This window comes from Phoenix dactylifera, chromosome 14 (genome assembly GCF_051530095.1).
Source record: "Phoenix dactylifera cultivar Ajwa chromosome 14, Ajwa_hap1_PhDact_Kaust_v1.1, whole genome shotgun sequence".
NCBI lineage: Eukaryota > Viridiplantae > Streptophyta > Magnoliopsida > Arecales > Arecaceae > Phoenix > Phoenix dactylifera.
Window position 1 is genome coordinate 23,808,687 of NC_143203.1, and position 15,523 is coordinate 23,824,209.

At 35.3% G+C, this 15,523-nt stretch overlaps 1 protein-coding gene across 5 annotated transcripts; it reads right to left on the reverse strand.

Annotated features, from left to right (window-relative positions):
• Nucleotides 1–3,279: 3,279 nt before the first annotated feature.
• Nucleotides 3,280–14,316, reverse strand: LOC120112715 (uncharacterized). 5 transcript variants are annotated; one of them, XM_039132329.3, is made up of 7 exons: nt 14,067–14,316; nt 12,938–13,011; nt 12,378–12,758; nt 7,807–9,850; nt 7,075–7,281; nt 5,715–6,059; nt 3,280–3,683 (listed from the first exon to the last, which is right to left on the reverse strand). In XM_039132329.3, the coding sequence occupies exons 3-6, from the start codon at nt 12,746–12,748 to the stop codon at nt 5,742–5,744; spliced, it is 2,940 nt and encodes a 979-aa protein (XP_038988257.3). In that variant the 5' UTR covers nt 12,749–12,758; nt 12,938–13,011; nt 14,067–14,316; the 3' UTR covers nt 3,280–3,683; nt 5,715–5,741. The 5 variants fall into 5 exon arrangements, with proteins under 5 accessions (XP_038988257.3, XP_088566686.2, XP_088566687.2 ...); XM_088710560.2 differs by having other exon boundaries at nt 12,378–12,829; nt 14,067–14,202; XM_088710561.2 differs by lacking the exon at nt 12,938–13,011 and having other exon boundaries at nt 14,067–14,283.
• Nucleotides 14,317–15,523: the final 1,207 nt, after the last annotated feature.

Sequence of the window (15,523 nt, forward strand, 5' to 3'; positions counted from 1 at the left end):
GAAGCTTAAATTGGCTGGAGGTCATGAGTTTGAATCCTTCCAGCAATTTAGTCATCTATTTACTAATTACATTTTCTATTTCCTATACCAGGATCTTTTCTTAACAATTGTTTTCCATTTTCACTTCCATATTGCTCTTGTTTCCCGAATTAGTTTACCTGAGCAGTTACTATGTTATTAGGTGGTGAATAATTGGTGAAACCAGGGATATCTGAAGAATTATCTAAAATGATAATTTCTGCAGATGAGGACGGCCACCATGGTCCTCATTCTGTGGTTCTTCCATACGAAATTTGAGTCTTTTATTCTTTAATTTTTGTGTAATAGAAGGGGTGTCTCTTATGGTATTTGATTATATCACCAAATAATATCAATTCTATCATTTTATTGGTAAAAATCATAATTGTATCATGATACCATTTCCTATACAAGAAAAAAAAAAATCATATATGTATCTTTTATCCTTTCAACTAGCCTAAGTTTTACATTTATTCAGTAGAATACCTTTGAAAAATGAATTAAAAAATCATAATCACTTAAAAAGTTAGTGGCACCATTTACTATCTTTTCCCTAGAAGGGTCTTACAAGAAAAAAAGCTGGTATATTTTAATGGGGAATGAACAAGATTGCCGTTCAAATGAGTAAAATGTCATTACTTTCGAACACAAAATTTAGATATGAACTAATCTTGCAAGTTGCAGCTAATTTTCTATTTACTTTCCTAGTAACTGTGCAGTAGATTGCTGATGGTCTTGTCATCCGATAAGAGAATCAATATTTCGATCTCTTGTATAAACATTACAAGTTTACCTCCAATGTCATCTACCCTAGCATGGCCTACAAAGAAAACTCTTTAAAGTCATCAAAGCTAAAGCAGAAGATCAAGGAGCAAACTCCCCTACAAAGTCATAAAATACAAAGAAGGAATTAAAGCTCAGTGCAAAAATATTGGAAGAGAATGTTTCTCTTTCCTGTTAATCTTTCTTCTAATTCTGCGTTGGATTCGACTTGCTTGGTGGCAGCCTCCTCAAGCTTGCACTGACCTCTATCTCAGGTTGCTTGTCTACCGCTGCATGGAAGCCTTTCAGACTAACAGAGTTGGCAGCCACAGGGTCTAACAGCCTCCTGAAGTGGACCTTTTCTCCTAGAGATTTGCTCTGGAAGGAGGAAGGTGATGGAAAGCTAAGATAGAAATGCAGGAGGATTAAAACAGAAAGGACATAGCAAGCTCTGAAGATGGCTTTCATGGTTGGTTGGGATGGTTAAAAGATGATGGTGGAGTCCATTTATATAAGATCTCTGAGCCCACTATTACACCTTACAAAGACAAGTTTAATAAAGGCAATAGATAAAAGAAAAATTACACTTCAGCTCACTGAACAAAGAGCGGAGTATTTGAGAGGCAGGAGATACCATGTGACAAGAGGATTACACAAAAGCATGGTTAACAAAATTGTATTTATCCTTCAATTGTGAGCTACCCAATTTAATTTGGATCATAGCCTGCTTTGTGTCATGTGCAATTTAGGCATCACATGGATGTTAGCATTGAAGCAGGGAAAATTTAAAATAACTCCCAATATTGAAGCATGCCATTTCAGTCCATTCTACATCACACAGTACGTGACTACCACAACAAACAAGCCTCACTTACTCTCATCTTTTTGAAACAATAGTCATAAGCATAACCAAGGCACTCCTCATTATTTTAAACTAAGGTATATCAATTCAGTGAAATCCCCTTCATGATTATGGATAGTAACAACAACAAAAAAACAAGATTCAGCTATATTGTTAATCCGTTCCTATCATTTCCACCAAACCTCTGAATTCGGTGCTGCATTATTAGACTTTTCAACTAAGCAACACATAGAGGTTATTACAGGTTAATATGAATCTACAAATAAATTTCCCTCTGCAGTGATCATAAACAATAATCCATTCTTTGTTTTCTAATATAGCTTGGGACTTGGAAGTGGCTGATCATGTGATGCTCATTTGACTATTCATATCTCTGATCCCCTCACAATCCTCATCACAATAGTTTATAGGAGTCATGTGACCATGCCACTGATGTCAGACAGTAGCCCCTGATATTTATATTGCAAGCAGCTCTAGATTTAGATGAGCTGGCTTAGCTTAGGTTAGCTGGGTTAGCCAGCTTTCCAGGGTACATATCAGAACACCAATCAGGTTAAGACATAGAAGTACCATGTTCTGGATTCCTTTGGCCTGTAGATTCCAAATGAAAATGCCGTGGCACTGGAGGGAAGAAACCAGTATATAGACTTTCACATGCAAAATGGAAGAGAGTGTCAGACTTAAAAATTAGGTCATTTCGCCTACGCTAAGTTTGACTGCCAAGTTCTAACCATACCCTCTCTGCTGGACTCAATCATTTAGGCCTCAACTTCGATATTTCCCCAAGGATGTCTTCTTTGTTTTTCTCTCAAGATCCACAGAAGTGGATAGCATATGGAACATGGTTTCAGAAATTTTCAAGCTTCTTAGTAGAACTCACATGCCTAAAACCAGCATCCATCCCAAAGGACAAATATGTAATGATACTTCCTCAAAATAGTAGCTTTCTTTCTGTTATGCAGCATCTTCCTTTCTATCATTGCATCACTAGTGAGGTTATCTCTGCTGATTTTTACTATTATAAGGATGCTTGTATTTTTAACCTACTTTCAGATATTATAGTATTCCTTGAATACATGATAGGAGGGCAATCAAAAGGAGTACAAACACAACAACATCTCTGTATTTCTCCAGTCTTCAGGAGAGATTTGAAAAACATAAGAGTTTTTGTCTCTAAAAAGCATCAAAAGAGAAAATCGGGACAATTTTATGAACTGAACATTTTCCACATCTGTCTATATTCTTCCTTTGTTCACAGCACATTATATTAAAGACTGCCTCGTCCTGCATGAATAGGATCTTACAAGAATGCAGCATTATTGATCATATGATATTTTATTGGCAATTCACAAAAGTATAATCCATAATTATTTTGAAGTACATATGAAGGTTAACTACATATAAATTGTGCCATGAACGAACAAACGAATGGTAATATATCTGCCATGATAGGCTGTTATACTTCTCAACAAAAATTCTTGTGACATTCCATATGACCAATGTTGATCTTGGCTTCACAATTTACGGTATAAGTGATCTTGTATACCAAAACGAGAAGAGGGAAACATTGATACAAAAGAGGCCTATCATTAGGACGGCCAATTGCTTCTTGGTCATTTTAAATAACAGTATTTTCAGGCCTAAGTAGCCAATCCCCCAAGAGAGGAACAATAATATATTTTTTAAAAAAAATTAGAAATCCAGTAACACAATATTTATTGCATAAAGTTTGCCATCGGACTCATTTATGTACACAAAAAATATCAAACAACCCCCATTTTTCTGTATCAGTAATCTTTCTCCGTTAAACATTTGGATAGCTATAAAAGAAACTAAAGAAAAAAAACGACACCAACAAACTTACTCTGTAAGTGTTCAATCAATGAAAAACACAAGAATGAAAAACAAAATATATGAAAAGTACAATTTGTTTCTATCAACAGCGGTTGTTTACCCAGACACTGTCAAACATTGAAAGATTTCTTCTGATAAATTTGATATAAGCTCGAGAAGCCTAGAACAACATCCCAATAAAAGGAACCTGTAAAATCAAAGCCTGAATTATGCTCAAAGCAGAATCAGTTGATTGCGAACATCAATATCGTTTTGATGTGTTAAATTGCTAAAACTTACTCTATATAGGATGATCAAATGCAAGATTTGCAATTTAAATTAAAAAGCCAATCAGGTATTTCTCACATAGTGATTAGTACAGAATTGCTGTTGAATAATGTATTATTGTATGACAGATGTGCACGTTGCTGCTGGTGCTAAGATCTTTTTTTTGTCCTGGTGAGAAATTGGGTCTCCTATGTATCACTACCAATTTTTCGGTATTCATGCTGGTTATTTACACAAGTTTCATAGATGTGTGTGGAAAGCTCGAGAAGCATGTATTGGAGTAAATGCACCACTCATACCCACTTTTAAATTTACAAAAGATAAGTGCAGGTACTCACATAGAATATGCACATACAAGTCTACAACTTTATATCAGGCAAGATATCTATACACTCAAAGCAAAAAGGTCAATATGTTCAAATCTATATCCAAAACCGTCATTTTGAGGTTAGCTTTATGAATCGTTTCTTCCAGTAACTTGTCTTAATTGTTATCTTTATTATTAGCAAAAAGTTTTCCACAGTCCTTCTCACAACTTCCACTCATGCCAGCTTAGGCCTTTCAGCCCACTTTCTAGATCCTTCAAAACATTTTAAGTACCTCTCTTTCACTGAGACCTCCTCTGATTTCCAAAGCATTGCTTATAACATCCTAGTTTAGCATAACCTAACTCTATCCTTCATAGCATTACCACATTCATATCAATGTTCTTATTTCCATCGCATTCAACTTCTTTACTTAGAACATTTTTTTTGCTCAACCTTCTAACTCATACAACATTTAGGGTCTCATTGTTAATTTATAAAATTGTCGGTAGAGTCTCTAAGGAATGTGCACAAAAGCAATACATAGAACAACTATGCACATTTCTCATTATTTTATTTAATTATCAGCTCCAAGTAAGCTTTCCATTTAATTAGTCATTTAGTCTTTTGGAAAATAGGTCCACAGATTGAGAGGATTAGGATTCCTTTTTGGACTGGAGAAGTGAATTCAAAGGTTTCAAGTATAGCAATGCATACCTTTTTTTTGTTAATAGTATAAGGGGCAAGCCAAAAATTCTTATCATAGCTTTAGTTTTATTTGATGAATACAACTCTTTTATAAATTATACATGCGGCAACAAAACTGTAGAAGCTATGAGGCCCTATTCTACCTGTACGGGGCAAATTCTTAGAAAGCCAAAGATGATAACTCCGTTAGTATACTCATTGACATTATTCAAAACTTGTCTCTTAAATCCTGCAATGTACACAGTTCTAAGCAAGTTCCCTCTCTTCACCATAATATGACCACTGAAAATCGTATTCAGCATCCACACCCATCACTAACCGACCTTAATTTAGATCAACAGATCCATAAAAGCATCCATAGGTCTAGTGCAATCTAATAAAGACAAAAAAAACCCTAAGAAAGCATTTACCCTAACTGTATAACCTTCACCATCTTCTTGCTTTCCTGGACCTAAACCAAAACAGCATGCCTGCGAACCAAACAATCATCAACAGCCTAGGTTATAGTCAACACCATTACCAAAACACATAACTAACAACCATTTGAGGTTCATGATCAACTTCTTAGAATGTTCATATAATTGGCCTAGCCCATCAGATGCATCTAAACATCATGTACATTCCCAAGTTTTTTATTTATACAACTGCCTTGTACAAAGAAACGAGTACATACACAATTAGGAAATATATGGTCCATAATAAAATAAAAATATTGTAAATTAAGAGCAGAGAGAAACAAGCTCTCCTTGAACAGTTGCTTCTTTTAAATCTAAGCAATAAGCCCTTCCAAAAAATACTGTGAAAGAACATGTAGTTTATGACAAGAAAAACTTTAACAGCAATAGGCACTCTCACCTTACCCAATAAAGAAACAAGAAAGGCATGTTAAAATAGAAGGAAAAGGAAACCAACACCAAAAAGATTAAGAACAAACTTACATTCATCAGCCTTCATCTAATTTGTACTCATTCCAGTGAAAATTCTTTCACCGATCTAGGACTACAGATGATATCAAATGGCCTGTCACCAAGGCTGTCTTTCAAGATAGCAATCTGGCCCTCTTTGGTGAGAACATCTTCTTCAAGTTTTTCAATTTTCTTTTTAAGAGAAAGGACCTCATGATTCAGAAGCATAACTGCCTCTCTCGAACGCTTCACCTCCTCCCACATATGGTCCCTCTCCTCAGAAACTTTTCTAAGTATATTGTGAGTTGCAGTCAGTTCCTTTGTGCACTCTTGGAGATCATGCTGGAGCTGCTTGATGCTTTCATCTTTCTTCAGCACCTGTTTATTATTATCACTTACAATTATTCGAGATAAAACAAATAACTCAGAGAAAATACCATAGTTTAAATGGCTAATTAGTAGCTAACACATACCACTATAACCTTGCTCAATTCTGTTTTAAATAGAAGACAAAAAGCCAAGCGCAGAATGGTGACAGGCATCTGCCCATGTACTTAAATAATTTTTGCTGCTAACAATGGACCATGTAGATTTTTTCATTAAGACATAGACTGACACTGAACAATGTCTATCATCTTCAAAGCAAATAGGATGCATCTGCTGGTCTATTGATATAATTTATAAATGCTTTGCTGGTAAGTTTGTATGATGTAATTTTTAGATCAAGACACTCAAAAAGACAAAAGATGGGAAAACATTTTCTTGGTCTATAAAAAGAAGTCCGTGAGAAAGCAAAAGATGTAATTTTACAACAGATGAAAAATTTAAAAAGAAATTGAAAAAAGTTACATGTACATTTATGTATAGTTGTGTATGAAACATATGTACATCCATATGCTTTCTTATTATGCCAGCTACTGGTTAATTATTCAACATGTAAAATCAGGTTGCCACATCCAATCAGCTTTAAAAATAATAATTTATAAAATGCTTGACCGAGATTGCGAGCAGCAGAATTAGACACACTGACATACATATCATAAAATAAAGGCACATACAAATCAAACATATTGCGAACATGGAAGACTATGAATGTCAATTCTAGAAACACAATTCAAGCTGTACAGCTTTTTGCGATGCCATTAATAGACATACACATCAAATATATTGTGAACATGGAAGAATACGGCTGTCAATTCTAGAAACACAATTCAAGCTGTATAGCTTTTTGCGATGCCATTAATATGTAGACGTCCCTTACTTATACCTTTAATTCTTGATATGTCTAGGAAACTGTCAGCATATGGTTATTATAATGTACAAATATACAACACATCCATATCGTTAACAAGATAATACTAATGGAAGATATGTTTAGCAGATGATGCCACACCTGAAGCTCTGTATCCTTCATCTTGTGGGTGAGACCGGATAGTTCGTCCTGCAGCCTCTGAATCTCAGTTTGCAAGACATCATGAACCATTATTGAAGAAGCCAAGTCTGCCTTTAGTTGATCAATTTCCAGTTCTTTAGAGCATAGCTTCTCTCGCAGTACTCTCGTTAGCATAGTTTCTGCCATCAATTCATGTTCTAGTTGATCCTATACAAGGAGAATGAAAACATCAGGCAAAAAAGGATTTCAAGAGAAAAATCCTAGATACCATCAGTAGGGAAGGATCTTCACAGAGGCCTATTATCACGAAACTGCACGCTGATTTTAATCCACAAATTAGTAGAACTTTTGTTACTATCACTATTTATATTATATTCCAGCTCCAACACTGAAAATTTAAGTTCTTCCTAGACACATACGTGGGCAGGTGCCATCCATCTGTATACTTTCTCCTCATATCATAGCTTCCGCCCCAGTGATGGCATGAAGAAAGAAGCAGACAATGGATCACATGTCCACACATATGCCACCAATATGTACTAGAATAATCTGTCTAGTATTTCATGCAGCAATCACAAGGCTACACTGGACAGGCATTTCAAATATCAACTGTCCAGATTACAAAGATACTTATACAGTTCCTGATGTAATATTAAAACTGGGGATGGATTTAGAATATCAAAATTTCGATTTTGGCTGTAAAAGTATAAAAACATAAAAAGTGGATTATACCTTTGAATGCTGTGACCCGACATGTTCTGTAGTTTCTAACTGACAATCCAATGCTCGTGAATTGGACTTATCGACTAAAATTGCTGCTATTGTTTGCATACTTCTTCTAAAATTTTCACGTCCTCTCCTTAAACTCTGATATTTCATAGTGTAGTCAGCAAATGGATATCCATCAAAATCATTGTTAGCTTCTTGGTCATGTTCACACTTCTTCTGGCAATTTATAAAGCTCAATAACTCACCAGTAAGTTGATCAAAATCATGGAGCAAGGACAAGCCCTTATTCTGCAAGAAATCTACTTGGGCACAAAGCTCCTGGTCAAGCTTAATTGCGGAGAACCCATAGCCATTTCCAGTAGAATGCAGGCGATTCAAGAGGCCCATGTTCTCATGCCTCAGGGATTCCAGTTCATGCCTCAAAGTCTCTACCTCCTTCCTTAGGTTTTGTTCCACACCTGTCAATCTTAATATCTCCATCTGCAACATTCTTTCATGATCGCCTCTCTCTATTGATTGCTTTGCAATTTCATCAGTAAAGCCCTGTCTCAAACCATTAATTGTCTTATCTTGTTCAGTGCACACCCTTTGCAACTGTACAACCACTTTCTGCAATTCCTTGTTCTCCCTCTCTTTCTCCTTGTAGCTTCTTCTGATAAACTCCTGATCCTCTTCTGCACCATTTAAGCGTTCCTGCAACTGTGATAAGGCTTGATGGAGGTCGTGGTTCTCTGTCCTTGCTTGCTCCAAACTAGCTGTCAGATCATTTACTTGCATTTCAGAATTCAAAATCTGATTTCTTGTATCCACCTCAAACCCTTTAAGTGAAGATATTTCCCTCTGAAGAGATACATTTTGCTCTGCCAGTTCCCTTACCCGTTCCCGAAGCCTCTGCTCATCAGATAGAAACTTTTCAAGCTTCAAGGACCAGTCACTGGACCTTCTGTCCAATTCCTTTTCTAAGCTTGATTGCAGTTCAATCTTCTCCTTTTCCAGCCTCCTAGTTCGAATGTCTTGTTCTAACTTAGCCTGTTTCAATCCCTCTTTTGCATCGGACCTCTCTGCAAGTCGGAACTTTATCTGTGATAAGAGCTCAACTGCCAAGCTTTTCCTGTTTTCACTAATATTCCTAATTGTCTGCAGCAATGCTGGTGCATTTAAACTGCAGTTCTGAAGTTCTTCCAGCTCCAAATCTTCCTCAGATAGAAGCATGACAATTTGTTCTACCTCCTTCACCTTTTTAAGTAACTCTTGGCCTATATCCCATTCCAATAGCACAGGACTTGTGAATTTATCATTTTTATTGTCCATTGAAACATTTTTGAGAAAACAATTTGGACTTTGAAAACCCAATGACTCCTCATTACAATAGTCATTAAAATTCTCATAAGGCCGAGAGCAATCAGTAGAACAATGGTGGCCAATGTCATTTGAATGTTCTGATGAATCCTCATATATATCTTCAATTGTTGTAATAGTTTCAGAGTCATAATCTTGTGATTTCATCATAGATCTCTCATGCCATGCATGCAATGGATTCTCGGGAGTCTTTTTTGTATGCCTCAGTGGGGATGCTGGCACGAGATCATCTCTTTTCCAATCTCTTGCAGAAAGGTGGCGTCGGATATCTTTTACTTCTCTAAATGAGTAGGTTCTAAGGTTCTCTTTGCTATATGATGGTGAAGATGGCGCCGTACATTGAGCGCGTGGTGGTCTTCCTGAGCAGGGAAATGCTTTATTCTTTGCTGGACAACAATCATTTTCAGTATCAGGAAAATGGTTCTGAGAATCCTTCTGGGATTTGACATCCTGATGCTCTCCATCAACATAGTGGTCTAGAATTTTGTTTTTATCTAAAACCTGAGTTAGGCAAGCAGCCCTGCATCTTAGTGGAATTGGAGACTTGTAAGGTGAATTTCCTGATAAACACTGACAACCTTTGGATGAACAAGGAGAATCTAGTTTCTCAACAGCATGTAAATGACGAACTGCAGATCGACCACCTCTTTTAGGTGTTGTACAACCTTCTGGATTCTGAGGATTGCAGCTAAAGTAAAAAGGGGATACAGTCAGATCAAACAGTTTGAAACAAGATAAGAAATTTAACATTGGAGACACCAAATAAGGAGCATCTCCAGATGTTTAGTTATATGACTAAGAAACATTTTTAATTTGGGAGGGCAAAGTAGAATCCATCATAAGCAAGTGTACTTCATGTCTAAAGACGATCACATTTGTGAGTCCTAGTGCACAAGCACATGTACATGTCTGAGAAGGAGATAGTATTTATATGCATATATAAATACATACATACACACATCATATATACATATACATATATATTCATATATATGTATATGTATATATATATTTACATATATATACATATTTATTTACATATATTCATACAGATACATATATGTACACATATATATATGTATGTATGTGTGTGTGTGTGTGTGTAGATATATATATATATATATATATATCTACACACACACACACACACACACATACATACATACATATATATATATGTGTACATATATATATATATATATATATATATATATATATGTGTGTGTGTGTGTGTGTGTACATATATATATATATATGTGTACATATATATATATATATATATGTGTGTACATATATATATATATATATATATATGTGTGTACATATATATATATATATGTGTACATATATATATATATATTTATATATGTGTATATATTTATATATGTGTATATATACAGGTTCAGGTTCAATTTACAAATGGTGTAACTCTTATAGAGTTAATCTTTTTTGAGTTGGATAATAGGGATCCCACATAATAGTGAATTACAGCAGGAATGTACTTTTTTCGAAAAATTTGCTATCAATGAGAAGCCCATATCCAAAAAATTGCTAACAAGGTAAACATGACAGTTTAAGTAATTTTAAATTAAAGTTTACTTGAGCTTCCCCAGCATAATATCTAAGAATGATGAAAGTCAAGACAGCACAATCTGCAACATCACAAATCTTGCTGAGGAACATATTTTAAAAATTCTAAGATGCTGGTTCCCAAGTTCTATAATAAGAGGCTAATGCCTGTCCACATAACGTCTGTTTTACATCAGAGACAAGGTGATTTTAGAAATAAGTATGTCATTTTTCCTAAAAACTGTTTTATTAAAAGCAATAAAAAGTTAATAAATCTGAAAAATGACTTCTGCAAAAATCAGAATTCTCATCCACCCATCTTCCATTTTACAGCAAAAAGAAAATGTTATCATAATTTCTTTTCAGAAATATAAAAGGCAACCAAGCTGCCCTGTATTGTTGGGTCATCATTATCATGCAACATATGTTACTAATTGAATTTTATATGTTTCAATTTTATCTGATTCTTATATAAGGGAAAGTATGAAGGCAATCAAAGAACTAAAGGTGATACAAATGCCATTTTCAGCAAATGAAAGCATTATATTTTATAACTTTTAACCTGTTGATGAAGCAACATGCATCAGCTATTATGACAAGGAAGGTGAAAATAAATAAAATATCCAATAAAATAGCTACTCCACATCTTAGGTTAAAATTAAGGGAAAAAATTACGAGTAGGAAGTGACAGCATGCAACTGCAGTGAAAGCCAATTCTTTCCAATTTCAACATACTATGAACTATGAAGTTCTGTAGAGGCACATGCATCCGAAAACTTAGAGCAACAAAGAAAGGAAATGTTCTTTATTCTTGCAGAAGAGGACGTAGAAGAATTAGAAAACATAAGGATTTAATAAAAAAGGCATAGCAAGCAAAAATATAACAACCATATAGCATATACACATATATCAATTAAAACTATTTATTTGTTATGAGTTATCCTTGATTATCAAAACAATTAGAGTACCATGCAAGTGACTAAGCAGCAATCTAAAGTAAATTAAGCTTAATATGGGGTTATGCCAGTCTAAGCATGATCACAAGTGCAGATGCATTGGCATCACCAGACTTCATGTTTGGTGAGTTGGCTTGATAAATTTATAGATCATGATATCCTAGCTGCTTGACAATCACAACTTATAAGTCCATTTTTCTCCTAATGAATGTAGGTGGAGCAAACGGACAGAAATGCCTTAAAAGCACTTCTACCCAAGAACATCATCATAGTGATGTAAATGTATCAGTGGTCCCTAGTCAATTCACTGGGGAGAGAGAAAGCATGTAAAGCTCGATAATGTAGTTATGCAGTACATATCTTATTCAACAAATGATGCGACACTAAAATAAACACATAAAAGTATCTTTGTGTGAGCTGATCTAGATATAAGAACCCTTAACCATAAAAATAAATAATCAAATTACCTGTTTAGTTAATTAAAACTAGAAATCTAAGAGTGCCTACAAGATGCAAGTGCTGTTTCATGCATGCATACAAATAGCAGTCTATAAGATGGCCTCATCTGAAACTAAGAAAACATCCTAATAATCACAATTCAGTGCGAAAAAATGATCAAACAGAATGAAGAGAAAACCTCTAGGAACAGAAAACATATGATTCAGTAACTAATAGGTATAATACACTTACCGTGCATGGCATTTGGTGACATGACAGGGTGAACTTCCACAGCTAGATGGTGATCTGCTTAAATTGCTTAAATAACACATATTTCCTTCTCCTGTGCCACTTTGAATTGCAGAGGAAAATGAAAGGCTCCTTCTATGAAGCGAACAAGATGAAATATCACTTTCCTGGTGTTGATTCACTGGCTTAAAAGCAGAGTACTTGAGCATTTGAGAGCCATCCTGAATCTTTTCAACCACTGGAATTTTTGCACCATTCTGACATGGTGTCTCCTGATAGCTGTTGACCTTTCTGGAAGATACAGGAGCTGTAGGTGTTGGGTTTCTGTTTGCATTGCTGGATGATGAAGATCTAAAGGAAAAGAACTTCCTCATTTCTGAAACCCTGTATATTTATGCTCATGTGAGGCACAGGAAGTATCTTTCAACAGTTTCGATCAGGAGACTAGTGAAATCCTTGATCAAGAAATATATGCAAAATAAGAGTAGAAAAACCATGTGAAACCCAAAAAACCAAAAAATTAGCTTAGAACCCATATATAAATGATGAAATACAGGTCTTACAAGAGTTGAAGAACCTCTTTTAAACCCCACCAAGCTCAAGTAAAAAGATGGAGGCCGTGTAAGAATCACTTATCCTGGATGAGATATAAGGACATAGAAGATTGCTAGAATTGTCAGATGTCAAACAAAAGTCCTTTTGTAAGCAATCAGGAGAAAAATCAGCAAGAGAGACAAAAGAAGCAGTCAAGATGTGAAAGAATCCCATCTGAGGATATGAAGAAACCCGAGTCAGTAAAATCTATAAAAACATAGTTTATGATGTAAAATATGTTCAAAACCAGAAGCAGAAACTAAATACATGTATAAAACTTAAGAAGAATCTTAAGCAAAGACTTAATAAGAATTTACTAGATGCAGCAATGATAGAAACAGGACAAACCCAGATGAGACAAAGACGAACATCCCCACCCTTTGGAACATCCAAAGGGAATAATATTATAAAAGAGTGATACAAAAGTAAAAAAAGTTTCAAACAATGGTCCTAATATAGAGTTCAACAACCTTTTTTTTTTTTAATTCAAGGGCACAGAAGAAATACTAAGAAAGAAAAAGAAGAAAAATAGAGCTTCTAAAATATTTTTTTAAAAGAAACTTTGGTTAATCCACATAACATGTTCTTCACATAATCAGATTACAAATAAATCAAATCTTGTTCTCCAATTATTTTTTAAAAAAACTCCCTTTCACTATGCTCTCGTGAACCATAAAAAACTAATATTCAGAATTACCAAAAAAATAAAATCAAGAACGAGCTACGGTACGATACTCCAACCGAAATCATTCGATTAAAATATCATCGAAATAAAATCCACGAATTCCTTAATCTAACATCTCGGGAAAAAAACCAAACAAAACGTGTGAAGAAAAAACATCCAATATACAAAACCCCCAAGAAAATTCAAAAGAATACGAATTAGAACTTGAATAAACTCCAGAAACGACTCAGAAATCAAGAAAAGAAAAGGACCTCGAAGCTTTCTCTCTTCGGCTTACCGCCCATGGACTCAAACCAAAGCCCCCCGGAAACGAAAACAAACTTAAAACCGAGGAGTTTTTGGGAATCAATAAAAGCAAACGGATTCGGAATCCCATTTATTCTCTCATTAACCACTCAGAGCAAGAAAGTTACCGTTAGCTCATTCTCCGAATCCCTCGCTTTTTTTGAATTCCAAGCTTTTAAGAATTCAAGAAAAAAAAAAAAGCTTCCCAATGATCGCGAAAACGTGCCGATTTGCTCGAATCGATCGAACGAATTCTTCCTTGCCTCTTTAGCTTTTTTTGTTTCCTTCCATAAATTTCTTCGTATAGAAGGAGAAGGAGAGAGTACGGAGAGAAACGGCGGCGGTGGAGGATTTCAAGGTAGATGGTGCGGGGCGGGCGGGATGTGGGGATTTCAAGGTATATTCACAATTATACCCCTATCACGTGCCCGTTTCCTTTTTCTAAAGGCAAACGCTAAATCCGGTCCACGACATCGCTCGATACACCGGTTCGATACGAAAATCGGTGATTTGTCCAAGAAATCGATCGGTCTGGATGCTATTCGCCCTTGAATTGTATCAATCCTTAACAGCCACATGAGCCAATAAGAGGGGCAATCTGATTTGTTACTGGTAGCAGCACTCTTTTCAAAATTCCATTATATAATTAAGCGGAATTTTATTAAAATTTAAGTATCTATTTACATAAGGCTTGGATGTGGTTGATCTCTCATGAATTTTAGAGAGCCTATCATGAAAATCTTTTCTTTAAAAGCTTGTTTGGATGATTGCACCATGATTGCACCATAAAACCTATGGAATTCATGGGTTGGGCTATTAAAACTATTGGGTTACAGAATAAGCTAGGCCTATATTCATAAATATCTATGAATTGCTTTGGAGTGAGCCGGCCCGATCCGTGGGTTGGGCTAATATAATTAGCAAAATCATTGAATTACAAGTTGGACTATACCTATATTCATAAATATCTATGAGGTTATGAAATTTGAAAAGAACGGTTATAAAACTGTCTTTCATTTAAGCTAATCCTTTGAAAATTTGTCTGTTGAAGAACTCAACGGACGCCTCATTTAAAACCGTCTTGAATAGGAAAATGTTAGAGACCAACTAGGTGAAGCCTATAGAAAGTCATATTGAGAAGGAGAGAAAACAGGTTCCTCTTATTTCTCATTTATTATTCTTCAGATCTTCTTTGTTTCTTCACGGTTTCACGCGAAGAAAGAGCCTTTCAAGCCTTGCTTTCTTTCTTTTTCTATCATCTCTTCATCGCTCGCCAGACTATCGTGTACGAGTATACGAAAAAAAAACCCTGGCGAGTTTAAGAAAATTTGTAATACCATGCACGTCTACAAATTTAACAGTCCATTGTATCTTGAAAAGAGATCGCCAAAATTCGGTGCACGTAAGAAGGCGAACTCTTTTAAAAACAGTGACAACACATCTTCGACCGACCTATAGGTACTATTTATTTTATTGTGGATCGAAAGAAAATGACGTCGAAGAGCTATGCATTGGAACCGGTTGTTTCAGTTAAATTAAATTACTTGTGGATTATTTAAGTTCGTTTGAGATGATTATTCCAACA